At 52.2% G+C, this 27,457-nt stretch overlaps 1 protein-coding gene across 3 annotated transcripts; it reads left to right on the top strand.

Annotated features, from left to right (window-relative positions):
• Positions 1–755: 755 nt before the first annotated feature.
• ZNF746 (zinc finger protein 746) lies at positions 756–22,050 on the top strand. Of its 3 annotated transcripts, none has more exons than XM_078059698.1 (7): positions 756–967; positions 3,943–4,242; positions 4,371–4,452; positions 5,393–5,506; positions 17,378–17,569; positions 18,056–18,181; positions 19,299–22,050. In XM_078059698.1, the coding sequence occupies exons 1-7, from the start codon at positions 944–946 to the stop codon at positions 20,375–20,377; spliced, it is 1,917 nt and encodes a 638-aa protein (XP_077915824.1). In that variant the 5' UTR covers positions 756–943; the 3' UTR covers positions 20,378–22,050. The 3 variants fall into 3 exon arrangements, with proteins under 3 accessions (XP_077915824.1, XP_077915823.1, XP_077915825.1); XM_078059697.1 differs by having other exon boundaries at positions 757–967; positions 19,296–22,050; XM_078059699.1 differs by lacking the exon at positions 756–967 and adding an exon at positions 1,534–1,677 and having other exon boundaries at positions 19,296–22,050.
• Positions 22,051–27,457: the final 5,407 nt, after the last annotated feature.

Below are 27,457 nucleotides of genomic sequence, written 5' to 3'. Positions count from 1 at the left end.
GTCCAGAGTTCGAGGCGCGGCAGGCGGCAGGTCAGGCGGGGGTCCAGGCGGTGCCTCAGCGCACGCCCGGCCCTAGGCCGGTGGGTCGGGTCGGGGGGGGGGCGGGGAGGGCGGTCTGTAGGCCCGTGGGTCGGGGGGTCAGAGGCCAGTGGGGGGGGGCAGCGTTGGTGGGGGGGGCAGTGGGTCCGGGGGTCCAGAAACCCGTGGGCCAAGCAGCATCGGTGGTGGTTCAGGGGGTCGGGAGGCTGGTGGGTGGGCCGGCCCGTGGGTCGGACAGCGCCGGTGGGTCGGTGGACCGGTGGATCCACGTGGGTCGGTGGGTAGGGAGGCCGGTGGGTCTGTGGGTCAGTGAGTCAGGGTGTCGGAGGGGTCGGCGGGCCGGTGGACTGGTGGCTCGAGAGGTCAGGGAGGCGGTGGGCGGGGTCGGAGGTCGGGAGGTCGGGAGGTCGGGAGGTCGGGCGGTCGGGGGTCGGAGGCCGGTGGGTCCGGGGGCCTGTGGGTCCGGGGTCGGGCGGTCGGGGATTCGGGAGGCCGGTGGGTCGGGGGTCGGGGAGACCCAGGGCTCCGCGGGCTGCTGGACCGGAGGGTGGGTGGGTCGGCCGGCCGCGGGGCGGGGCGGGGCGGGGCGGGGCGGGCGCCGCGCCTGCCGTTCGCCTCTCCGGGCTGCAGGTGGGGCTGTGCGGCCGCGCTGCCTCCAGGAAGCCTCACGGGCCTGCGCCGGCTCCCAGGATGCAGTGTGGACCGGCCGGGCGCTGACGGCGGCGGCGCGTCTGCGGGCGGAGCGGCGCGGGCCGGCCAGCGAGGAGCGCGGCGACGCGGGCGGGGAAGGCAGGGCCGGGCGGGCGCCGCCTGCGGAGAGGCCGGGGGCCGACCTGCGTGGAGCCGCGCGCGGCGGCGGCGGCGGCGGCGACTTCCTCCGGGCCGGGCCGGACAGTGCACGGCCATGGCCGAGGCGGCCGCGGCTCCGGTAAGGGCGGCCCGCGCGCACCGACGCGCGGACTCGGGGCCCGGGCCCAGCACACGGCGCCGCAGGCCCTGGGGAGGGGCTCTGTGGGCCGGGCCGGGCCGCCGGGCCTGGGCTCCGGCGAGCGGGGCGCGGGGTCCGCCGGGGCCTACGGCGCCCGTCGGCCGGGCCCCCCATTCGCGGCCGAGCCTGAGCAGGGCGGAACCGGCCGACCCCGCAGCGGAGGCCGCCCCACGCCGAGTTCCTGCAGCCCTCCGCGGCTTCCTGCCCCCGCCCCATCCGCTGGCCCCTTCATCTCCGCGCCCCCCACCCCGCGTCTCCTTTCTCTGCCCACCGCTCTGCCTCAGCGTTCCCTACCCCCCAGCTCCCCCCAGCGGCCTGGTGGCACCTGGGAGGTGTCCGAAGCGGCTTCGATTCCGCACACACCGAGTGCCCAGCTCGATCGAGGTCGGGGCGGAAGACAGCTGCTCCCTCTTGTAGAAGCAGGCAGGCACCAGCCCTGTTAGGCATTATTTTGTCCTCACAGCAAACCTGTGGGGTAGGTGCTCGTTCCGTCATACAAAAGAAAAACCCGAGGCCTGGAGAAGTTAACTTGCCTAGGATCGCACAGCTAGAAAGTGTGTGAAAAGATACAGTTGGTCTGTATTCAGGGACACATTGTGTGTTGGGGAAGCAGACAGGGACCCTGGTGATAACGATGCAAGCAGAAAGAGGTGAGTGGTTCTTGCCTTGAGAAAGAAAGGTGCTCTGGGAAGGCAGAGGAAGGAGAGGGAGGGTCTGGCACCCCTTCCTGGCCTGGGCTTCTGTGATTTGAGCTGGGCTTTTGAGGAAGGCTAGGATTTCATCAGGCTGAGTGGACCAGTGGAGCTTTTCCGGTAGGGAGGTCGGCTTGCGCTCAGAGAGAAGGCAGTGCCGAGCGAATTCAAGGCAGTCCCTGCTCCATGGAAGATGGTTTTGGTAGGGAGGCAGTGGGAGGGAAGGCTGCAGGGAGAGTTGGAAGGGGTTTTAATGCCTGGACTTCATCCTATGGGTGGGGAGTCCTTGAAGGATTTGGAGTTCTCTTACCATCGGCTCCTCTCAAGCATAGGGTTTCCGCTTCCCTGGCAGGAGTCTGAGGACAGCCCCATATTATCCACCACCCACCGTTTAGTAAGGAGCTGGGCCTGAGCACAAGCGGTCACCACCTCCCACTAAATAGTGCAAAGGCCCATTGAAATGGTAAGCACACTGTGTGCCTTACTGTTTATAAAGGAGTTTATGCAGGTGTCCTTTTCCTGCAACGCAAAGATTGCATTCATATGGCAGTCAAGTGCACTCGGGGGCCGAATAGGATTTCAGTAGCTGGGGAGCCTGGTGACGAAGCGAATGGAGACTTCTGGAGCAAACTCTTGGAGGCTGGGGTCAGGTGGCAGGGACTGATCAGAAAGGACAAATGGGCAAGGGAAGGAATGGCGGCTGTCGTGGAGGGTGGCCCAGGGTGCCAGCCCAGCACAGTCCCTGCAGCCTCGGGGCAGAAGCACCTGCCTCCTGAGAGCAGGAGTCCCACCCACATCCAGTTGTGTCCCTCTAACAGCTCTCTGCCCATCCAGCTCCTTCCCAGCGAAAGCCCTTCCTTCTCCAGGTCAGAGGTCATCTGGTGCGGCCTCCCTCCAAACAACCTCAGAAGCGCTAGGGTGCTTGACAGTTGTTTTTGGCCTCTGCTCGCACACCTCTCACTATTATCCCCCCATGCTGTAGTTCTTGATGACTTTCTCCAAATGAGCCCACACTGCTCCCCACTAGTCACGTCTTTGTTTTGCAGATAGTCACCAACCATTTGTTTGGGAATAGTTTCCAGAATGTTGTAAGGAAACATGCGCCCTCAGGCACAGCCAGAAGAAGGCGCAGATATCTGGACCTCCTCTCTGACCCAAGGGGGCCCACCTTCACATGTGGGTGGGTTGAGTGGTTCAGCCCCTACCCAAGGCAAAACGTGCCCTTTCCTCGGGGTCTCCAACTGCCAACTGTCAGGTCACTCAAGCTACATGTGAACTTTCCAGCAACAGGGAAGTAAGTCACTGCTTGGGGGAAGCTTTATGACAGTTGTCACACGCATAAAAGTCTAACCTTATGGCATATGTTTTACCTTCCTCCCCAATCTGTAAGGTGCGTCACTGATCCCGGAGTAGCTACAAAAATGTCAGAAAATAATTTTCCCCTTGGGAGGGGTGGGGACAGTGCGAGAAACAGACTCTCAGGGGGCCCAGTGGACCCGTGTTGATTTTGTCCCCTTGACCCACCCCTGCCACATGGGTCAAAAAGTCTAACTCTTGGCTGGTGGAGATTTGCAGTAATGGTGATTTTTAGTTTAAGGAGGAGTAACTGGGGAGGGGACAAAATCAGATGGCACTGGGGGGAGAGGGACTAGCTGTTTGATTTTTATGTTTATTAAAAAGAGAGAGATGCTTTAAAAAAAAAAAAAAAAGGCAGTTGAGCAATGCTCATGTTTGTGCCGGTTCAGTGAACCAGCTGTTTTTTTTGCTAGGTCATCATCCGTAGACAGTTCCTGTGTGATTATGATGGGAGGTGCTGGCTGGGCTCTAGTAAATCTGCAGTTTACTATTTATCCACTGAAACGCCCCAGCAGTGCTAAGTCACTGTTTATTTAGCAGAATTGCACTGAGCACCTTCCATGGGCCACACACTGCTGCAAAAAGCTGAAATACTGCCTTCAGAGAGCCCGTGCGGGCAGATGCGGGAGGTCGCCTGCCGGTGCGTGCCGAGGCCTGGAGGGAAGGCACCTGCCCGGACGTCAGCAGTGTCTGAGTTACCCAGAGGAGCTGATCCTAGGCTGAGATGGGGCGTGTGGCCCAGGGCATCCCCACTTTCATTCCCAGCTCCGAGCCTCCTGGCCCAGCTCCCCGGCACCTAGGGGAGAGGGGCTCAAGGAACACAGTGGATGGAATGATTGATGGTGGACTTCTCTTTGTTTCTGAAAGATCTCCCCGTGGACGATGGCAGCCACAATTCAGGCCATGGAGAGGAAGATCGAATCGCAGGCTGCCCGCCTGCTTTCGCTAGAAGGGCGGACGGGGATGGCCGAGAAGAAGCTGGCGGACTGCGAGAAGACGGCCGTGGAGTTTGGGAACCAGCTGGAGGGCAAGTGGGCCGTGCTGGGGACCCTGCTGCAGGAGTACGGGCTGCTGCAGAGGCGGCTGGAGAACATGGAGAACCTGCTGAGGAACAGGAACTTCTGGATCCTGCGCCTGCCCCCGGGCAGCAAGGGGGAGGCCCCCAAGGTATCCCTCAGGCACCTGGGGTGGGACAGCCCGAGGGACTGTGCCTGTAAGTGTGTGGGTGAGTGTGCGCGACACTGTTCCAGGTGCCCGTGACCTTTGATGATGTGGCCGTGTATTTCTCTGAGCAGGAGTGGGGCAAGCTGGACGAGTGGCAGAAGGAGCTCTACAAGCACGTGATGCGGGGCAACTACGAGACGCTGGTGTCCCTGGGTAAGGCATGATACTCATTCTTCTGTTACATGTGACTTTGAAAGTCCTCAAACCTCTCTCTCCATGCGGGTGGTTTTCGTCGCAACAATGTGTAAATCACTAGAAACTCGGACCATGCAAGGAGTTACTTCCTCCTCCTATTGAAGATGAGCATCAAGTGACCGAGTCGAAAGTTCCAACAACCTGGTGAAGTTCATGGGTGGCCAGACAGAGAAGGATGGTGGCGTTTCTCCTAACCAGGCACGGAGGATGGACGTCTCTGTCCTGCTGAGACAGAGTCTAAAGCCTCAGGCTGCTCTCAGGTCCAGGCTGTAATCGACCCACATTCCTTTAGCCTTTTCTTACAGAGATATGTGGCCTGTAAGATACCTGACGACACTCCTCTGGGTTGGTGGAGAATAGGGGCAGACCATGTTTCCCGTGGCCAGCACTGTCTTCGTGCCTCGAGGCTCTGCTCCCTCAGACCCTGGGGCTGCGGTCACTCTCCACATGTGGTAGCCCCAAGAGGCTGTTCCTGCCTGGGCTGCCTTCCTCTTGCGATGGTTTCTGTGTGACCCCAGAAGGGAACAGGGGCAGGCGTGACGGTATATTTCAGTTTGAAGAAATGCACTGCTTCTTAAGGGAGAGACTCTATTAGAGTGTCTTCACCTGGGCATGGACATCTGGGGCCAGATGGTTGTTTGCTGTGGGACTACTCTGTGCAGTGTAGGATGTTCAGCAGCATCCTGGCCTTGACCCACCAATGCCAGGAGCACCTCACCCCCAACCCCCAGTCGTGACAACCAAAAATGTCTCCAGACAGAATTGCCCATGGTTGGGAACCAGTGCTCTATACTAATCTAGAAGTTTCGTTTCTTGGCCACTCGTGGATTCCCAGGCTGGCTGTCCGCAGCTCTGAATGGAACCACATGGCAAAAGCTAACCTTTCCGTCCTTCTCAGACTACGCCATCTCCAAGCCTGAGGTCCTGTCCCAGACCGAGCAGGGGAAGGAGCCGTGCAGCTGGCGTCGTACTGGCCCCAAGGTTCCAGATGTTCCTGTGGACCCGAGTCCAGGTGAGGGGCTGAGAGAAGGCCAGGGACACCAGGCAGCCAGGTGGAAACAGGAAAGTAGAGGGTCAGGGAGGGCACGACCTTCTTTCCAGGAAGAGCCGAGGAGAAGCCTCAGACTTGAATATTTTAAATCTAAGCTTTTCAGTAGTTGAGTTATGACCTGTAGCCTGTTCCCCTAACGCTCCAGGAATACTGGAGTGGAAAGAGACAGCAAACCTGGTCTTTTAGAAAAGAGATAGAGCCAGGGCACACAATTAGGGGGAGAGGGAGGAGGACACTCACAGGGAAGGTAGGAGCGTGGCAAAGACTAAATGTAATTCCTTCCCGGTTTTATGGAGAGCCAGCCTTGCCCCCATCCAGGAGCCAGTCCCATTGGCCGGCCACATGTTTCAACATGATTAGAATGACAGATTTATTTAAGGTGAATCTGGATACCTGAGATCACTGCCTCGGATTTTCCTGAGCCAGGCAGCACCTCTGAAAGTTAAGGGAGGGACAGGTGGATGCGTGAGAGAAGCCAGGTTACTGAAGTGAAGCCCTCGGCAGGTGTGGGGATGCACCTGCGACAGCCCATCCCTGACCAGGAGGACCCTCCCCCGCAGCGGGCTCGAGCCTGCTTTCCGCCCAGAAGCGCCGTGTCTGTCCCACCGGCCCCGGGTTCCCCTGGCGTCCGAACACCAGTGTCACTGAAAAGTCTCGCCATGTTTCGTTTGTGATTAATGACGTGCGTCTTCCGTGTTCACTGTTTGAGCGCAAGTGGGGTTTCAGGCTGCCGGAGCGGAGCCGGCCACACGGTCGTGCCCCGGAGAGCGCTCGCCAGTTTAGTCCCACAGACGTCCTTTGAGACTTTGCTAGGCGCCAGGGACAGAGCAGCAGGTGGAGGACAGAAAGATGACTAAGCAGGGCGATGCGGAGTCTGAATGGAGAACAGGACTCTGACACGGAGCCCGGCCTCCTAGCGCGGGGGACGGTTCATCTTACTTAGATCCTCTATGCGGAGGCTTTCGGGTTCCCGCCCCGGCATTCGTGAGAGCGAAGAGGGGCCCAGAAACACGGTGGCTGCTAGCGAGACCCCCACCACGCGTTCCCCTCCAACACACACTCCACTCTGCTTCCAGCCCATCAGCAAGAACCCTGTTACCCCCCACCCACCTCAGCGAGAGAAGCCGGACCCCCAGCTCGCTCCTCATCTGCTCCGGGCTTGGGCATCCCCTTGGCAAACGTCCTCTCCACTTCTCTTCAGCTCCTAAATTCTGCCTCCGTGTCTCAGGGAACTCAGCCCCCAGCAAGACCTCACATCCTCCGGCTCTTCCCCGAGTATCCCCACCCATTCTGGTGCAGATGAGTCCTGGTTCTTCCGGGGGGCCCTGCATCCGCTGCAGCCCACCCCTTCCCCCCCCCCCCCCGTCCCTCCTAACCCAGGCACGGAAGGCAGCAGTGTCCCTGCTCCATAGGGCCTCTGTGCTAGTCTCCCCTCCTCCCTGGAAACCCCCGCCTTTCACTCAGATGCCTCCCCTCTTCCTGCCGCCTCCTGCAGACCTCATCTCTGCTCCCACCATTGTGGCTGGCGAGGGCAGCATGCACAGACGGCCCTCTGAGCACCCCAGCCTCCACTCCCTCTCCACCACCCACTCTGAGGTCATTCCCTGTTGCTGACAGTGATGCACCCCTCCCATCATCTTATTTTGAGCTCGGCCCCTCCTGTCCTTGCAGATCTCTCTTCCCAGTGCCCCGACCCCAGCATCCAGCCCTTTCACTGCCCAGCTGGTCCTGGGTGCCCTCTTTGCCCAGCCGGGGCTCTGGTCCAGGGTCACCCTCGCCCCCTCTCCCCTGTTAGTCATTGTGCTCACCCGGCAGAAACATAATCCTGGTTAAATCTGTCTGCCTGTCGTGCACCTGCTCCCATGCAGCTGCACGTGGCTGGAGAGGACCCCCCCCCCACAGCCCTCTATTTCTCACCTACAGTCCCGGGGGTGTCTCCTTGGTCCATTCAGTTGCTCAGAGGTTGGCAAACTGTGGCCTGTAGGCCAAATTGCCCACTGTCTGTTTTTTGGCCCATGAGCTTAGAATGGTTTTCATGTTGAACAAATACTGTTTAACTGAAAAAAGAAACAGAACTCACTGCCCTTCCACCCCACTGGCCTGTCTGTTCCACCCATGCCCTGTTCTCCGTGTTGGCTGCCGTGGTCCCACCTCCCACTAAAGGCCTGCTCCTCTGGGCACTAGATCCAGTCCAGGCCACCTTGGTGAGGACTCGCCCCCCGTCCTTCCCATCAGCATCTGCCCCCGCCGTCATTTGCCCGGTTTGGACACCGACCACTCGTGACCCCACATCCCTGCAGCGGCCCCCCCATTTCTGCCCTCCTCGTGTCCCGCCCCCCAGGAGCGCCCTCCTGCAGTGCCTGCTTTCTCCCATTCCTCTTCCGCTCCGGAGGCCCTTCCGTCAACACTCCTGTCAAGGCCACAGGGGCCCCCATAGCGTTAAAGGTCTGGTCTTACCATCGGTGACATTTGCCACCATTGATCGCTCTCTTCCCAGATTCGCTGCTTTGACAGGATGCCTCCCCCTCCTGGTTTCCTCCTGCCTTACTTAACACCTTCCCTTTGCTATTTCCCAGTGCTCTTTCTGGCCTCTAAGTGTCGGGGTGCCCTTCCTCCTCTCTATGTGGTGGTCTCCGCCATCCCGGCAGTGGCTGGGAGGGCTCCGCGTGCCACCTGGGTGCCAACAGTTCCCACGGTGTGCCTTCTGCCTGGCTCCTCCCTGAATTCACACCCGGCTGCCTGGTCTGTCTCCACTCGGGTGGGATAGACGTCTCATGCCAAGCACACACCCAGCAGAGCTCCTCCTCCCCTCCACCCCACATCTCCCCTGCTGCAGTGGCCAGCTACCCACCCTCCAGTTGCAGGCCGAGACCCAGGGCTCAGCCCCGGCCCTTTCTCCCACCCACGGCCATCGGGGATCCTAGTAGCTAGCACTCCCTTCGGACTCGTCCAGAATGCTGTCACACCCCATCTCCTCTACCCTGCCACCCCAGCCCATCATCTCCTGTGGTCACCTCCTGACCGGCCTCCCCCCTCCTGCGCTGATCCCCCAGAGTAGGCCCTACGCCCTTTCCTTCAAATCCACTTACTGGCTTCCCACTGCCTCAGAGACTCTGGCTCATGTTTCTGTTTGTGTCTCACTCCCTCTGTTCCCGCCATACCATCCTCCCTGCCGCTTCCCCCAACACTCTGGGCTGCCCCAGCCTCCAGCCTTTGCCCTTGCAGCACCCTCTGCCAGGAATGCCCTTCAGGTCCTCCCCAGGCTCCACCCATTACCTCCTTCAGGACTCTGCTTATTTAACATTTAAATCATCACCTTATTTAAAATTGCAGCCCCTGTCCCCACTTAGAATTTCCAGTCTTCTTTCCCTGCTTTGGTTTGTTCTACAGCAGAGAGCATCATCTATTATGTGTATTTCTAGATTGTTATATATATTTCACATTTACAGAATCGATAGAGATCTAGATATTACATGTATTTCAGAGAGAGAGCTGATAGATTTCACGTTTGTAGATTAATATATGGCCGGCCGGGCTCTCCCCATTAGGATGTAAATTTCAAGAGGACAAGCACTTTTATTTCTTTTGTTCATATGATCATTCCAGGCACCTCGAACTGCCTAGCACAGAGTAGAAATTCAACAATTATTTGTTGAATGTATGTAGCGTACGTAATTTAAAATATTTTTGTGTTATGTGTGTTAAATTCCTTGTTAGATTTCCTAGTCTCATTCCTCCCCAGGGTAACCAGTTGTCCTGAAGTGGATGTTTACCCTTTCCATCCGCATTTGAAAACTTTCATTTAAAGCTATTACATACATACGTAGCCATAAGCAATATATAACATGGTTTTGTGTGTTTTGAGAAACGGTATAAATGTCATTGTATTTATCACTCAACATCGTGTACTTCAGATTTATCTCTGTTGGTGCAGATAGATCGAGTTCATTCATTTTAACAGATGCTTAATATCCCGAAAGCAACTACATTCCAGCTTGTTCTCCACTGGTCTGTTGATTTGCACTTCAGCTGTTTCTGATTTTCCACTCTCCTGAGTGGTGCCGCAGTGGGCAGTCTTACCGCTGTCTGTCTGTCCTGCGCGGCGGCCTCTCCAGGGAACAGACTGGGGTGGACCCCCTGCATCGCTGGGCATGCTTGTCTGCACCTCCACCATTGCCATGGTTACGCAGCTGGTCCTGCTCCCATCAGCAGCCACGAGTGCCCGTTGTCTTACATCCCTGCCCTCCTTCAGCATTAGCTCCTTGCCAATCTGGTGGAGGTTGAAATGGCATTGTGTTTTAATTCGCGTTTCCCCGACTCTTAGTGAAGCGGAGCATCCTTTTCGTGTTTATTTGGTTTCTTCAGTGGATTGTCTTTTTCTGTTTTTCTACCGTTGCTTTTCACTCTCTTACTGATTCAGACTTCTGTCTGTAGGTTCTGGATCCAAACGCTTCATCTGTTATTTGCATCACAAATGTCTTCTCCCAGCCTGTGGCAGGTCTTTTAACTTTGTCTTGCTTGTACAGAAGTCTTAATTTTGGGTACAATCAAACCTACCAGTGTTTTCCTTTATGATCTGCTTTTTCTATCTTAGGATAGCCTTCTCTTCCTCACTGCAGGTCAGAAAGACATTCTTCTCCATCTTCTTATAAAACTTTTAAAGTTTTGCTTTGCACATTTAAGTCTTTAATTTATCGAGAATTAGTATTTGTGTAGGTTACGAGGGAGAATTTAAATTTTTTTCCCCAGAAGGACATCTGATTTCCCAACAAAGGCTGCTGAATATTCTGTCTTTTCTGCAATGATTTATAATGCCAGTTAGGTCATGAACCAGGTTCCCATGCATGCACTTGGTTTCTGGGCTCTTTATTCTGGTTTTTTGGTCTTTGTCTCTACGCCAACACTCCCTGTTTTAGCTTCATAAGAAGCCCTCATATCTAGAAGACTAAGCCTTCCCTACTTGCTCTTCAAAAACTTTTCAAGACCCTGTTCATGAGTTTCAGAATCTTTATGTCAAGTTCTCAGAAAATCCTGCTGGAATTTTGATTGGAACTGCATTTACTTTATCATTTTATTTCTGGAGAATAAGCCTCCTCACAATATGAGGGGGCTCTCCCCGTGGGAAGACTCACTGAGTGAAGGCTTCCGGGTGGCCTGAATAGGCTTCACGGTTTTCTCCAATCGTTGTCTCTATCGTGAATGGCATTTTCATATTAACTACATTTTAAATAGTTATTACAAGTATATAGCTCTGCTGTTGACTTTCTTTAGTAAAAGACCCCTTTTGCTCAACCTCCTTATTATTTCTAGTAATTGACTTGTCAGTTTAGATTCTCATGGATTTTGTTCTGTAGACAGTTATGCCTTCCTCAGATAACACAAAAGTTCTCTCTTCTTTTAAAATGGTTATAACCGTATTCTTCTTGTTTGGCAGTTTGGCCAGGATGTTGTTGAGTACTCCCAGAGATGGCCAGCATCCTTATCTGTGAGGTGCTTTGAAGGTCTGGGAAGTAGGGATGGTTTTTGCCATAGACTTTTGATGATACTCTTATTATAAGTTTATAGACATGGGACACCTGGGTGGCTCAGTTGGTTAAGCATCTGTCTTCGGCTCGGATTGTGGTCCCAGGGTCCTGGGATCGAGTCCTGCATCGGGATCCCTGCTCAGCGGGGACCCTGCTTCTCCCATCTGCTGCTCCCCCTTCTTGTGCTCTCTCTCTCTCTCTGATAAATAAACAAAAATCTTAAAAAAAACATACGTACAGAACAAAATCCATGTAACCCTTAGAGAATAAGAGTTGACACCCACATTCTCAATACCCCAGCATCAGAAATAGATCACAACCCAGAACCTTCCATCGCCCCGTGGTCCCTCTCTGATCCCATTCCCCTCCCTTCCTTTTACAGATAACCAGAAAATTCAGGAGATGTGATCAGTCCCTTGCTTTTCTTTATATTTTAATTCCTTATATATATATATTCCTAAATAACACTGTGAACTTTGTAGGAATGAGCTCACACCATCCATATTCTTCTTTAGCTTGCTTTTCTCACCGGCCCTTGTTTCTGAGAGTTGTCCGGTGTTGACACAGTACAGCTTCCCCTTTTCCTTTTCACCACTTCATGGTTTTCTGCTTTACGATGGCGACACGGTGCATGCATTCCTTCTGTTGATGGGCATTTGCGCTGTTTCTAACTTGTTTGCTTTTAGGAACGATGCTGTTGTGAAAATTGTGAAGCGTGTGTCAAAGTTTCTCTAGGTGTAGACCCGGGAGTGGAACTGCTGGGTTGTAGGAAAGGTGCATGTTGGGCTTTTCCAGGTCACGTCTGAGTGCTCTGTAAAGTGGCCTGCCCACGGTGCCCAGCTGCCCACGGCCCCTCATCCTCGCCAGCCCGGGAACGCCTCCCATCCTCATCTCTGCCCATCTGGAGGGAGCGCATCGGTTTAAAATTCCTATTTTAAAATGTGCATTTTCCCAATTAACAAGATTGAACATTACAGGCCACTTGTCTGCTCTTCTGTGAAATGCCTGTTTATGCCTTTTGTCCGTTTTTCTTTTGTTTTCCCTTTACTTATTGATTTGTAGGAGCTCCTTTCATGTTCTGAATATTAATCTTTTTCTCTGACGGTGTATCGCCAATATCTTCTCCATTTATGGTATATTTTAAAGAACAGATGCTTTTGATTTTAATATACTTGGATTTTACCTTTATGATTTGTCCTTTTTATGTCATAAACAATTAAGAAATTTCCCCTACCCCAAGGCAGTAGTACACCATCTCACGTTTGCTTTAAAAGTTCTGCCTTTCACATTCAAGCTCTTAGTGGCAGAGGGAGGTTGGTACCCTGGTTCTTTCTCACTAGCGCTTTGGGTCATCTTTTCCTTTGCTCTGGGGGTCATCTTCCTAATTACCTTATAACAAGTTTTGTGAAAAATCCAGCTGGGATTGTGGTTGGAGTTGCATTCACTCTCTTAATCACGTTGGAGAGAATGGACCCCTTTGCGGTATTGAGGCACGTTACTGGGGAATGTCCTAAGCCTCCTCCATGTAGCTCATCTGTCTCATGTGCCTCAATGAAGTTTTAGAATTTTCTCCAAATTTGTTGTTAGATATATTCCTAGGTTCCCTGTATTATTTTTTGTTTTTATTTTTATTTGTTTTTAGATTTTTTCCTTGTATTTTTTTTAAAATTGCTATTGTCAGTGGTGCTTTTTTTTTTTTTTTTTTTAGAGAGAGAGCTTGAGAGCTGGGAGGGGAGGAGCAGAGGGAGAGAGAGAATCTTAAGCAGGCTCCGCTCCCAGCCCAGAGCCTGAGACAGGGCTCCATCTCACAACCCTGAGATCAAGACCTGAACGTAAATCAGGAATTGGAAGCTTAACCGACAGAGCCACCCGGGCACCTCTGTGGTGCCTTTTTTTAACATGCTTTTTCTGTTTGTTGCTGACATCTGCGGGGGGGGGCTGGAGGGGCAGGGAACTCCTTTTTCCCAGTGCCTGTTCTCATGCAGAAGGGGCTCAGTTCTGTGACGTCCCTCTCTCTCTCTACCTCTGGGCATCCTTCCAGGGGGCCCACCAGGAACATACCTCATCATCAGAGAGTTTGGGAGCAGAACTGGACAAGCACAGTCCTTGCCCACCCATCCTTCTCCCCTTGGGCAGCTGGCTACCCCCAGGGGCCAGGCCGTCTCTGTTGCTCTGCTGGGGACAGGCTCCTTCACTGTGGTCCAGCAGGGGGCACTTCCTACCCTAAAGTAGTAGAGTTGCACTGACTACTTGACCCTTAATTTTCTACCTGTCTTCTCCTTCGTAATATAAACATACAAGGTCATAAAATACCCTCTAAGTACCACTGTAAATGCAGCTCACACATTTTGATAAATAATATCTTTATTGGCATCGGGTTCCAAATATCTTCTCATTTTCATTGTCATTTGTCCTTAGAGCCTTGGATTATGTAGAAAACATACATATTTTTAAATTTTAGTGCGTATGAGGAGTTTGGGGATATCTGTTCTTGATTTCTGACCTAATGTTATAGTCAGAAAATAAGGGTATAAAGTACAAATCTTTTAAAATTTACCAAAGTTCAGGGGCACCTGGATGGCTCAGTCGTTAAGCATCTGCCTTCGGCTCAGGTCATGATCCCAGGGTCCTGGGATCGAGCCCCACATCGAGCTCCCTGCTCAGCGGGAAGCCTGCTTCTCCCTCTCCCACTCCCCCTGCTTGTGTTCCCTCTCTCGCTGTGTCTCTCTCTCTGTCAAATAAATAAATAAAATCTTCAAAAAAAAAATTTACCAAAGTTCATTTTATGGTCTAGAAAGTGTTCATTTTTCCTTACTGTTCTGTGTGGCTTGAAAAACTTGTGTTTTCCTTGTCTTTAGAGTCTACTACGTCCATTTGATCGGGTTTGTTAATAGTGTTACTCGAATTTCCTATAACCTTGAGTAGCTAGATTTATCAGTTACAGGAACGGGTGCGTTGAAACCCCCCGCTGAGAAGGTGGGACTTGTTTATTTCTCCTGGAGTTTTGCTTTATTATTTTGAAGCCAAGGTATTAGATTAAACATTTAGAATTATTTTCTCTTTCTGGTCAATGTAACATTGTACAGTGACCCTTTTTTTTATTTCTATGAATATTTCTCTTTTCAAAATCTATTTCCTCTGATATGGTATAACTACATCTTTTTTAAAAATGTCTTTATTCTGGCTTTTATTCTTTTACACTGCTCTTGCATCCTTTTGTTTTAATTGCGTCTTTTGCAAACAGCATATAGCTAGGTTTCTTGTTCGGTTTTTTGTTGTTGTTGTTTTTATTTTATTTTATTTATTTATTTGCCAGAGAGAAAGTGAGAGAGAGAAAGAGAGAGCACAAGCAGGGGGAGTAGCAGGCAGAGGGAGAAGCAGACTCCCTGCTGAGCAGGGAGCCCGATGTGGGACTCGATCCCAGGACCCTGGGATCACGACCTGAGCCGAAGGCAGACGCTTAACTGACTGAGCCACCCAGGCACCCCAGTTTCTTGTTCTTTTTTAGTGTGATCATCTTTACCTTTTAAATGTCCAGAACAGTGGGCACTAGGCACATGTGGTTGTTGGTCACTTACAAAGTGCTGTAAAAGGGCACCTGGGTGGCTTAGTCGGTTAAGCGTCTGCCTCTGGCTCAGGTCAGGATCCCAGGGTCCCAGGATTGAGCCCCGTGTCAGGCTCCCTCTCAGTGGGGAGTCTGCTTCTCTGTCTCCCCCCATTTCCTGCACTCTCTTTCTCTCTTACTCTCAAATAAATAGATAAAACTTAAAAAAAAAAGTGATGTAAAGATGAAATACATAAATTTTGGACATTTTGGATATATTGGGTTAAGTAAAATATATTATTAAAATTAATTTCACCTGTTCCTTTTTATTTATTTATTTTTTAACATAACTATTAGAAAACCTAGAATGAGCTACATGGCCTACACGGTTTCTCCAATGGACAATGCCGGTCCACCCTGCTTACGCTGATTGTGTTCGCTAGCATGTTTGGATTCTCACCCACCATCTTGACTTGTGTTCAGACCTTAGACCACCTTTTCTGTATTTCTTTTTTAGTACTCTTCCTTTGAGAGTTCTTCATTTAGATTCTTTCTTCCTCAAACTATTTTTTTCCTTTTTTTTCTTTTAAGATTTTATTTATTAGAGAGAGAGAGAGCACAAACGGGGGTCGGGGCAAAGGGAGGAGAAGCAGGGACCCCCCCAACTCTGGACTCGATCCCAGAGTCCTGGGATCATGACCTGGGCTGAAGGCAGACACTTAACCAACTGAGCCACTCAGGCGCCTCTCAAACTAGTATTATTTTTAATTAGTTTGGAAGTTATATGTTCTGTTTCTGTTCTTTTAGAAGTGACTTTAGGAGTTTTTTTTTTTTTCTTTACAAACATATCCCTTAGAAGTCTTTTGTGGGTCTGTGAGTAACAGACTCTCAGTTTGTGTTCGTATAGGAGTTTTTATGTGTCTGAAAATACTCTTATTCCATCCCTGTATTTGAGGGATATGGATTCTTGTGTGAATGTTATTTTCTCCTAGCCCCTTGAAGATGCTTTGCTGAGAGGGAGAAGCTGAGAAGCCATCCAACCGTCCCGCCATTGTGGCCTGGTGGGCGGTCTGCCTTGTCCTCCGCCAAGCAGGCCTCTGACTCTGGGGGCCTGCAGTCTTTCTGCATGTCCAGGCAGGGATTTCTTTCTCTTGATCCAGCTTTAATCATCAGTAGTTTTCAACAGTTTGGGAAATTTTGCAGTATTATCTCTCTGAATATTGCCTTGCCCGCCTCCTCCCTACTTGTTTATTCTGGAATGTTTTCATACTGTCCTTCATAACGGTGGACGTCTCTTCATATTTTCAGCTCCGTCCATCATTTCTTATCTGTCTTCTAGTTAGCTCACCAGCCTCAGCTCGGTTCTTTGCTTTCTGTTGTTTTGCCTATAAACTGGATTTTTAAATTTCAGTGATTTTATTTTACAATTCCAAAGTTATATTTTCTTCTTTTTTCAAAATCTGATTGGTCTATTTGGGTAGGCTCTGATTTATCAGACTCTCCCCCTTTTTACTTTTCCAAATATATTAAACTTTATATTCGGCGTATCCCAGTATCCAGCGTCTCTGCAGGCCAGATCCTGCAGTACATGACCTCTGACCCCCTGAGGTGGCCACTTTTCTTGTTGAGGTGGTGATCTGTAGTGGTGAGCTCAGTAACGCCTGCCAGCTATGTGGAAGATGCTGTCCTCCTGAGACTCTCTGTCCGCCTCTGCTGGTCCCCGGGGCCACCACGGTCTCAGCCTGGAGGATTTCAGGCCACTTTCAGGCCACTCTGTCATGTGACCTGGCAGGGGACAGCCTTGGGCACAGGCCGCCGTGCATCAACTCCCAGGGTGGTACTTAGGTCCCCACACCCTTCGGCTTGTTCTTTTTTCTGTAGTTCTTGGGAGTCCGGCCACAACTCTCATGTTGTTTGGCTCCTCTTCTGGTTGTAAGTTTAGTTTTTTCATAGGGACCTGAGTTGTGGGGGTGTCCCTGGGGGCAGGTTTGCATTTGCCTGTGCTGGGGGGCTTCATGGGTTGTGGTGGGGGGGTGGTCAGCCAATGTTTCTGTGGATTTCTCAGCTTCTGGTCTCTGCACCGTGTGGGTGGTATGAATTCAGTGTGGGCGTGGGGAAATTCCACTTTCTTAGGGTGGCTATCCCACCCATGGCCCTAGACAGGTGGCAGCTTCCTGGTAGTGCCCTCAGGTGAATGGAATTTTTCTAGTCCCCAGCTCACTAGGACAGAGCCTCATGGCTCAGACAGCTCAGCAGGGCTCTTAGCCCTCGCTTGGGCATCAAAGCCCAGTCCCTAAGGCCTGTCTCCTGTTCCAGCGACTCACTGGGTTGCTTGGCTCCTGTTCGAACTCTTGATTGACTTTGCATTTGCTGTTTGATTCTTGTATCTGGAATCTTTCTTTTATGCTCACTTATATACAGGTGGGGGAGTAAGGTTTTGGGGGATATTTGGAGTGACTTTTTATATAGCATTTCTGCGTTAAAAGTGAGGGCAGGACTTGCCCAGAGCAGCTCAGGCTTCTGTGTGGGCCAGGGGTCGCCCTGAGAATGCCTTCCCATCCTACCCTATGCTCAATACCATGTGACCTTATGCTTTGCCCAGAAGGCCCTGCCGTCCCCTCCGCTCTGGCCTTCCATTCCCACCAGGTTCTCTTGCTTTTTGACCCCTGTAAGCCCCTGTGTCCACGTCCCTGGCTGGATGTGTGTCCGCCCCAGGCCCGAGGGGCCCTGATGCTGTATGTTCATGCCCTTTCCCTTTCTTAGGCTCGGGGCCCCCAGTTCCTGCCCCTGACCTCTTAATGCAGATCAAGCAGGAGGGCGAGCTCCAGCTCCAGGAGCAGCAGGCTCTGGGGGTAGAGGCATGGGCAGCCGGACAGCCAGATATCGGGGAGGAGCCGTGGGGCCTCAGCCAGCTGGACTCCGGAGCAGGAGACGTCTCTACAGATGCCGCCTCTGGTGAGTGGCCACAACCGAGCAGCCACCAGGAACGAGATGCAGGGACTAAGGGTGGGGTGCAGGGCAGGAGCTTCTGGAAGCACTGTGGGAGCTGTGGGCTCCTGACTCATGGAGAAGTTTCCCCACCTGAAGGCAGGGGGCCGTCCCAAATGATATTTTGCAGGCCCCGCCATGGGTTGGATGATGCTCTTGTCTTGGCTTCTCTCTGCCTGCCCTTCGTCAGCTGCACTCCTGTTCCTGCCCCCACCATTGGGCATTTAAATTGCCAGGTGCCTCACATTCAAGAGGCCTGTATGAAATAAATAACATCTGAGCTTCCTGGTGCCTCAGAGAAGGAGCAAAAGAGAACTGGGTGCGGGAGAGGCGGGGCTGTTCGCTCCCACAAAAAAGGCGGGGTCTTAGGGTCTAGCCTGTCCTTCCTTTCGCACGGGCTTTCCGCGCCCTTCCTTCCCCTAACCCATGGGCTCTCATCTCTCTTCGTTGCAGGCGTCCACTCCAACTTTTCAACCACTCTCCCACCCACTTCCTGGCAGGCGGACCTCCCTCCCCACCATCCTTCTTCAGCATGCTCAGACGGGACACTGAAGCTGAACACAGCGGCCTCCACGGAAGGTACGGGGTGGCAGAGGACGGGAAAGGGTCGCGTCTTCCTGGGAGGCCGCCTCAGCCCAGGGTCCTCACTTTTACCAGTGAACTGCCCTGACCTTTGGGCCAACAGGCCGTTAGGTGTCTGTGATGTTCGGACTCGGTACACAGTCTGTCCTTTATCTCCTTCCAAGTTCTTACACTTGCACAGCCTTTCTTGAGAATGTTTCCGGCTGTCCCTTTCTCATACGGTCCGGACCAGTCAAGCCTGGTAAGCCGACCCGTTGAGAGGATGTACCTCCTGCCCAGGCTCAGCAATCCTGGCTCCTGGCTGGCATTGAAAAACCAAAAGCAAACCGGAACCGCTTCTTAGGTATCAGCGCTACCAAAGACAGGTGTCTGAAGGCCAGAATCGGGAAGAACAACTACCGAATTTATGTACTGGCTTTCTTTTCACTTCGGTTTTGAAGGCCAGTTGTCTGTTACTTTAATCATTTCTGTCATATTTTATCCCCCCCCAAAATGTGCTAAAAGCCTGCGTCCCTGATCTAAAACTTCAGGATGTGAGATTTAAGTGCGTTTATATAAAATCAAAAACATTTGTACTATTTCACTAATATTTTTATCATTAGCTAGCTGGCCACATTTACTGAATGCTTGCTGCCTTCCAAATAGCGTGCTAAGTGCTTTCAGACGTGACGTACAACCCTATGAAATAGGGTATTCATAGAGGAGCTGTTGGTCAGAGCGCTACCTGAAGCCCACAGCTGGCCTGGGGGGGCCGGCGGGGGGAGCACAGTACAATGATAGATCGGCCGGAGCCCAGCACTGGGCTTCTGCCCCTTGGCTACTTGGCCACCAGTGGTCAGCTTCAGGATAAACGCATGATTAGTCTTGATAGCCAGCGTGAACACGGAACGTGGTGAGCGGATACGTTGGCTTTACCTGTGAAGGGCCTCACCCACAGGCTGAGGCCGCCCCAGGCCCGCGGGGAGGATGCCCTGCTGAGCCGGATCCTGAGGCGGGGAGAGTAGGGCTCAGCGGTGGTCGGGGAGCTGAATAGCCCGATGAAAGTATCAGGCCTTCCTCCTCTAAGCAGGTACCGGGACAGAATGATACGGGGTCTTTCTGTCTTTCTCAGCAGATGTAAAAATTGTGATAAAAACAGAAGTCCAGGAAGAGGAGGTGGTGGCCACACCGGTGCATCCTACTGACCTAGAGGCTCATGGGACCCTGTTTGGACCCGGCCAGGCCACAAGGTTTTTCCCTAGTCCTGTCCAGGAAGGAGCCTGGGAGAACCAGGGCAGCTCCTTCCCCGGCCAGGACCCCGTGCTGGGGCTGAGAGAGCCTGCCCGGCCTGAGCGGGACATGGGTGAGCTCAGCCCGGCCGTGGCCCAGGAGGAGACCCCCCCCGGGGACTGGCTCTTTGGGGGGGTCCGGTGGGGCTGGAATTTCAGGTGTAAACCCCCTGTGGGCCTGAACCCGAGGACTGGGCCCGAGGGGGTGCCCTACACCTCCCCTGACAACGGAGAGGCCGTGCTGGACCCCACCCAGGCCCCGAGACCCTTCAGTGACCCCTGTAAATACCCCGGCCGGACAAAAGGCTTCGGCCACAAGCCAGGCCTGAAGAAGCACCCCGCAGCCCCTCCGGGAGGGCGGCCCTTCACCTGCGCCACGTGCGGGAAGAGCTTCCAGCTGCAGGTCAGCCTGAGCGCGCACCAGCGCAGCTGCGGGCTGCCCGAGGGGGCGCCGGGGGGCGCGGCGGCGGCGGCGGCGGCGGCTGCGGGCGGCGGGGCGCGGGACGGCAGCGCGCTGCGGTGCGGGGAGTGCGGGCGCTGCTTCACGCGGCCGGCCCACCTCATCCGCCACCGCATGCTGCACACGGGCGAGCGGCCGTTCCCCTGCACCGAGTGCGAGAAGCGCTTCACCGAGCGCTCCAAGCTCATCGACCACTACCGAACCCACACGGGCGTGCGGCCCTTCACCTGCAGCGTGTGCGGCAAGAGCTTCATCCGCAAGGACCACCTGCGCAAGCACCAGCGCAACCACGCGGCGGGCGCCAAGGGCCCGGCCCGCGGCCAGCCCCTCCCGCCCCTCCCGGCCGGCCCCCCGGACCCCTTCAAGAGCCCGGCCTCTAAAGGACCCTTGGCCTCCACGGACCTTGTGACCGACTGGACTTGTGGCCTGAGCGTCCTGGGACCCAGCGATGGCGCGGACCTGTGAGGCCCCCCCCCGGGCGGGCCGGGGCGCCCGGCCCCCTCGCCCCCACAGGCCGCGCGTGGCCGAAGTCCCACTTGCAGACGTCGGGGTGGTGGTGAAAGCGGAGGCGGGAACGGAGCCTGGGGGAAGCCGATTTCCAAGTTGCTGAACTGATCACTGGAAAAAGAGAAACTATCCGGCTTCCACCTCTAAACAAAGTAGAACTCTCTGATTGTGAAACTGAGCAGCATAGAATTTTAAGTAATTTAATTATGAAAACTTTTTTTTTTTTTATTCTTGACGAAAAAAGCTGGAAAATAGTCGTAGCACCAGTTTAAACTTTATAGCGTACTTTTGGTTTCCGGAGCGTGTTTGTGTGGGCTGTGTCCTTACCAAGTCTGACGGTGTGTGTGCCCGGAGTTGGCCGGCTGGGGACACAGGCCCCACTGATGTCTAGGGATGGGCTGGTGGTGGCACAGAGTTGGGGGGAGTTGAGACCACCCCCCCCAAAGCTGTGCTCAGCCTGGGGCGGGGCAGGGCTGCAAGCTCGTCCCATCACCACCTGCTCTACAAGGTGGAAACCCCCCCACTTCGTGTCAGCTGGGAGAAGGACTTGCCCACCAGCAGCCAGTCCCATTTCCCAGCTCTCCTCCATCTGAAAAGGCCCCCAAACGGGCTGGCCTATTATGGGCCATCTGTCACCCCTATCGAAAGGGGTCTGGGTGGTGTCACCCTGTTAGGTGACTCAGAGCCTTATAACAGAGAGTCATCTGAAAACCCAGCGTTAAGGCTGCAGAGGTGAGGCAGCTGAGGCGGGCAAGTGGAACCCTTCGATGTCACATCCCAGCAGAGCCAGGAACAAAGCCTGGCCTGCCCACCCCGGAGTGGGGCCGCTTTCCACTCCAGCGAAATGCCTCTCTTTCCTTTTCTCTCTGTGTGGTGTTTCTTCATTGTCAAAATGCCTTCACTTTGCATCTCATTTGATTACTGTGACCTTGTGAAGCACGCAGGACCAGTATGCTTTCTTGTTAGAGATGAGGAAGTAAATTCCTCAAGGGGGACACATCCCAGCCTCGCTCGGTGAGTGCAAGCTGCCGTGCCCGCAGTCGAGGAGGGGCCTCTGATTAGACACGGCTCATCCTCCTGGAGCATCAGTTTTGGGGGAGGGAAGGTTTTCGTCTTTGCCCTCTTAAGATTTGTGCATCTGCCGGAGCAAAGTCGTCAGGCGTCAAGATGTAGCTGAGCGCCGGCCCCTCCGGTGTGCGTGCTCACCACCCCCACCCGCACCCCGGGGGCGCCCGGTGGCAGGTCTGAGAGGCTGGGCAAGGGCCGAGCGCTTGCTCATTCCCCGTCTGACATCTCACAGGTAGAATTAGAAATGGCCCAGCTTTCTTGATTCTACCACAGTGCTGTCCCTCCCACACGAGTGTCCATCCCGTTTTGTTGGAACAGCCACTGGACTGGTTCCCTTCCCCCAAATGGGTCACTTGTTTCCCCTGAGGAGCAAGAGACCATGGCCTCCGTTCAGTCAGCTCCCTCATGCGTACTTTTATTAGGCAATAGACTAGTTAAGAAAATTGTTTCTATGTACTGTATATTTTGTACCTGTTTACACTTCTAATATTGATATAACTGATATTTTGAAAAACAAACGAAGAGGAAACATCCTGTTAAAATAAAACCTAACCAGCACCAAGGCGCTTTGGTCGGTTCCATTCTTAGACCCGTGCCTCGGCACCGAGGCCTCCAAACCCCTCTTGCTCGCGGGCTTTGTGGCCAGCTTCCTCACGCCCTCCGCCTGCGCTTGGTCACCTCAGACCCAGGGAGGCCACCGCCCCTGAGAGCTAGGAGTGGAAGAATCCAGAGAACTTTGACACTGTGGAGGGAAAACCGTAGCGCGTCCCGTCGCCGGGCTTCAGAATGTAATCATGGCTTGTGTAATTTGGCTTTATGTAATCTGATGTGATGTACGTGAAGATAGGTCTGGGGGGAAAAGGGCAGAATATCAGAAAACAGCGGGTGCTGGATGTTCTCTCCTCGCATCTTGGCTGGGCAGGGGCGAGGAAAGGACTGACCGTGCCTGGGGTGGTGGTTTTCCCAGGCCGGGAGTGAAGTCCGCCCGTGGCGTCTGAGCCGGGCTCACACCCACGTTCCCATCAACCAGAGTTAACAGTTGTTAATGTTTTCTCTCGTGTGTTCCGTCTCTTTCACATTTGGATCTTTGTCTTTTTAAGAAAATGAAAATGTAAAATAAAATCTGCGTAAAATTGCCCCAAGGGCACGGGAGTGGGACATGGAGAAAGAGCAGAAGTGGGTCTCAGCCAGGCCCATCGTGATGATGGCGTCACTCGTGACGGGCAGCCCTGACTCTCTCACGCACTGCTTGCCTACCTCCCCGCTCCCCCACTGGCCGTGTCTCCAGTCCTGGGCAATCAGCAAGGGACCCTTCTGGTGTCTGCCCAGCTCGCCATGCCTCCAGCCCAGCGCCGCCCTCGGCCGTTCCCACACGCTCTCCTGCCACACGCCCTGCGTGCGGGAAGCCCGGGTATCATGCCAAAGCCCCCAGCCAGAGTGGTTCACTCAGTGGCCGACTCCCAAGGCTCTGGCTTGGGTGCACTCTCAAAACAGAGAACGTGGGGAGGACAGGGTTGGGGGGGCGGGGGCTGGAGCTCAGTATCAACTTCCACAAGGGGCACCTGATCAGCAGTTAGGGCGACCAGGCGAGCGCCTTGGGCTGGGGACCCACTGCTGCCCCGAAGCAGCCTGCTTAGGCCAAAGCACAGCGGTCCCTTCTTGGTTAGTGTCCTCTTGCTGCTATGACAAATGACCACAAACTTGGTGGCTTAAACCAGTACAGATTTGTCTTATGCTTCTAGAAGTCAGAAATCCAAAATGAATCTTAGGGAGCTAAAATCTAGGTGTCAGCAGGGCTGCGTTCCTCCCGGAGTCCAGAGGAGAATCCATTGCCTCGCCGTTTCCCATTTGTAGCAGCCACCTGTGTCTCTTGGTTCGTGGCCCTCATCTTCCGTGGGAGTCACTCCAACCTCTGCTTCTATCATCACATCATTTTCTGACTTTAACTCTCCTGCCTCCCTCTCGGAATATTGCACAACCCTGGGCCCACCCAGATAACCCTGAATAATCACTTCATCTGAAGATCCTAATTTAATCACACCTGCAAAGTCCCTTTTGCCATGTGAGGTACCATCTTTTTTTTTTAAGATTTTGTTTATTTCAGGGAGAGAGTGCGTGTGCAAGAGAGAGAGAGTACAAGGGGGGGGGCCGGGCAGAGGGAGAAGCAGACTCCCCAATGAGCAGGGAGCCGGATGCAGGGCTCGATCCCAGGACCCCTGGGATCATGACCTGAGCCAAAGGCAGATGCTTAACCAGCCACCCGGGTGCCCCATGTAAGGCACCACATTCACAGGTTCTAGGGACTAGGATGTGGACATCTTTGGGGGGACCATGTTTGGCTTACTACACGTTCCAGCTCCCAGGCAATCCTCACCTCCTGTCTGAGGCCAGGCCAAATCCTCCGTGGATGCTCCTATGTTCTGGCACCAAAATAATGTGCTTGAGTGAGAACATTTGAGGTTCATCATGCTCATCAGCCACCCTCTGCTGCCCATAGAAAGGTACCCAGCTTATGTCCACCTCCTCCTGACATCTTTCTTTACCTTCATCATTCTACAACTTCTGTTCTATTCCTGATGCTTCCAAAGATGGCCCCCATCCCTTCCAACTTTACATTGTTCTGTAGCAGTGCTATGTATCTTTGTCCTGTTCCCAGGCAGACTTAAGACAAGAGGGTCAACTGTGCCGTAACCATTTCAACAGCAGCAAGACCTGTGAGGGTTGTGCTGGCCCCTTTAAATATTACTCTATTTCATCTCCATTCTCGGGAAGATACCCCTCCTCCTCTGAGGTTCCTATAACCTTCTCTCTCTCCTTTTCTCTGTCGTTCGTCAGTCTTATTCCACATCATTGAAGGCTTGTCAGAGTCCTCCTGGACCTCAAGGGTGTAACTCCCAGCCCATCCTGCCATCCCTCATACTGACCCAGGGTGACCTTCCTTACTGGGAAATCTGAGCACTCTCACTCCCTGGCTTAAAGTCCTTCAATGACTCCCGTCACCTACTGCTGAAAATCCAAATTTTAGGCCTGCATAGCTGACCCCTCATGAGGTGGCTCCTCCCTATTTTCATCTCCTTCCTAAACTGAACTGCCTGTCTTGCTGAGCACCATGCTGTTCCATGTCTCTGCACATGCTGTTCCCGCTGCAGCAGTGCCCCACCCCCCAGCTCCCCCATGCATCTGGTACACTCCTTAGCCCTCAGGTCATGGCTCAGCATCACCCAGCTGTCCCTGGTCTCTGCAGGTGGCACTGATGTCTCCCCTGTTTCTCATAGACCCTTGCTCGGGTTCCTTCTGTCTTCGTATTAGGCTCTCCCCTAATTTGTATATAATGTGTTCCTGGAAATGTGTATAAAGGTGTGTGTATAAAGATGAGGCATTACACTTACCCAAATCCTGAGGCAGCCTTCATTCCTGGACAGCTATAAACAAGATTCCTGATGTGACGTAATCATCAAGCTCCTTTTAACCCCGAGTGTTGTGCAATTTATACATGGTTATTTAAACACATTAAAAGCGCAATTTAGACATTAAACATATATACTTAAATAATCCGTCTTTAAAAATAGGGCAAAAAGGAATAAATGCAAATATTGTGGGTTGTATAACCTGATATAAACATCTGGAAATTCCAGATGGGATATAATAAATATAATTTTAAATACAGAGCTTAGAAAGGAATAAAGGGAAATCCTAGTGTACCAGAAATGAAGACAAAACAACACCCACGTTATAAGCACGTGAACAGCTGCTGCATCTAAGAGGGTGGGTATATAAGAGAAGGGTATATAGGCCTTGGGCTTGTGAAGGTCAGAGTTGGAGCTGACGCCTCCTCCAGAGAAAGTCCCTTGAAGATCTCGTCTTCAGAAAATACATGGTTCAGAAAAAATGCACCCCAACACTAAAAGATGATAGGCTGGTTGGGTCCTCAGGAAGCAGATGCCAAGTCACAGTTTGAAGTGCAGGACGTTTACTGGGGAATAATGCTATAAAAGGTAAAGGCAGGAGGAAGCAGGATTTTGCAGGCAAAGTCTCAGAACAGGACACAGACCTAACATCCATGAAAGGGAAGAGGAGTGCAAGCAGGTTTGGGCAGCAGGAACAGAACATACTGTGGTTCTGACAGAGTTTGAGCCAACCAAAGGATTCTAGAGCAAATAATTCCTGTTAGAGGAGTCCTGTGTTGAGCAGAAATGCCCAGGCCCTTGGACCCCACCTGCTCCCTCACTGGCTGGGGCTGCCCGAGAACAACGTGAACTTAGCTTGAAAGCCAAGGCATTTCCCGAAGGCGTTAGTGACCACAGCTGTCAGCTAACTGCACTCCTTATAGCTGAATGGTAAATTCTGGAAGATCTGAGTGGCAGAACGCCATGGCCGTCACAAATGACAAAAAGCTTATGCCTCAGGCTGGGCTTTGGGTGATGGCAGTGGGCAGGGTGATATATTCCTTAAGAATCTAAAACTACAGCTTGTATGTCATGGAGGCTGGGATTCAAATTTACATTACCCACAGGGCTGACCAATTGGCAAAAACTGGGGCCAATGGGCCAATGAGAGCACTTGAGGTTTCTGGCTGAAGGAAACCCCCAACCAGGAGGAACTATCCCACAATCCAGACCACGAGCCCGGCTCAATATAAGCTCATAATCGCAAATTGCAAAACCCACAAGGACATAGTCCGCCATTAGGGAGAATACAATAAACAGCAGGATCAAAATCCAAGAACCTGAATTCATGTACAGATCATCCAAAATAGAATGTAACAGGAATAGTTTTATAAGGCATAAAGCTAACAGAGGGCAGAAAGTAGAAGAAACAGCATGGGAAAAGCCTGGCAAATAGAAACAAATCGGACCTGAAGAAAAATCAAGATACTGTTAGAAAGAAAGTGACATTTGAAAAAACAACAAAATTTCTGGAACTAAAATAGTCACTGAGATTAAAAAAATTAAACGGACTGGTTAAACAACTTACCTGGACACAGCTGAAAAGAATTAGGGAAATGAGCTACAGATAAGAAAAATACCCAAAATGAAAGAGAAAATCATGGATGAAGAGATATGATATGTTTAAGAGCATAGACAAAAACACCTACCATACACCTATCTAATCAGATTTTCTCATCTAGAAAGAGATAATTAAGAAATTAGGAGGAAATACATTTTTAAAAGAATGGCTGACAATCTTCAAGACTTGATGGAAGACATAAATCCTCAAATTCAAGACGCCCAAAGGTATAGCCACACTTAGAAACATCGTGGTGAAACTAAAACCACCAAAAACAAAAGGAAAATCTTAAAAGCAGCCAGAGAAAGAGATTGACATGAAAGGAAAAGGTGTCAGAGAAGACCATAGGCTCTTCCAGGATGACAATAGAGTCAGAAGACAATGAGCTAACACCTGCAAAGTGGTGAGAGGGAATACTGTCAACCTAGATTTTGTACCCTGCTCGATTATCACACATGAGCAACGCCAAATAAAGACGTTTGTCAGAAGATAAAGACTGAGAATGAACCAGTTATAGATCCTCGCTGAAAACCTGCTGAGGACTGTCTTTGGGAAGAAGAAACTTGAACCCAGTACAGAGGAGGAGGAATCATAAGGAGAATCATGAGGGGAAAAAAATAGTAAATATGGGTGAATATTAACATATGTGGACTTCATAAGACAATAATAAAGATAAATTTGGGAGATACAAAACAAAGTATCTATGACACTAGACAGTGGGTAAGAAGGACGGAGCATGATGTCAGTGAAAGCATCCTACGGTCTTTGTAATTTCCAGGCAAGGGCAATCATACATATTTGTAAGTCAATCATACAAACTTAAATGTTCATCATAGCCTCTAAAAGAATAGGAGTGGCTCCTAGCAGAGGGAGGAAAGGTGAATTAGGAAAACTTGATTCATCTAATAGAAGGTGGGAAAGGGGGGGAAGGAGCAAAGTATGGTAAATAAAGATCACAAAATA

This window comes from Halichoerus grypus, chromosome 12, assembly GCF_964656455.1.
Source record: "Halichoerus grypus chromosome 12, mHalGry1.hap1.1, whole genome shotgun sequence".
Lineage (NCBI taxonomy): Eukaryota > Metazoa > Chordata > Mammalia > Carnivora > Phocidae > Halichoerus > Halichoerus grypus.
This window is presented reverse-complemented; position numbering and strand designations above follow the sequence as displayed.

What these genes read in the sequence shown, in the direction of transcription:
- ZNF746 (XM_078059697.1), top strand. Translation starts at nt 944, where the DNA reads ATGGCCGAGGCGGCCGCGGCTCCG. An exon ending in CCGAGGCGGCCGCGGCTCCG is followed by an intron (nt 968 to 3,942) that starts GTAAGGGCGGCC and finishes TGTTTCTGAAAG; the next exon opens with ATCTCCCCGTGGACGATGGC. An exon ending in TCCTGTGGACCCGAGTCCAG is followed by an intron (nt 5,507 to 17,377) that starts GTGAGGGGCTGA and finishes TCCCTTTCTTAG; the next exon opens with GCTCGGGGCCCCCAGTTCCT.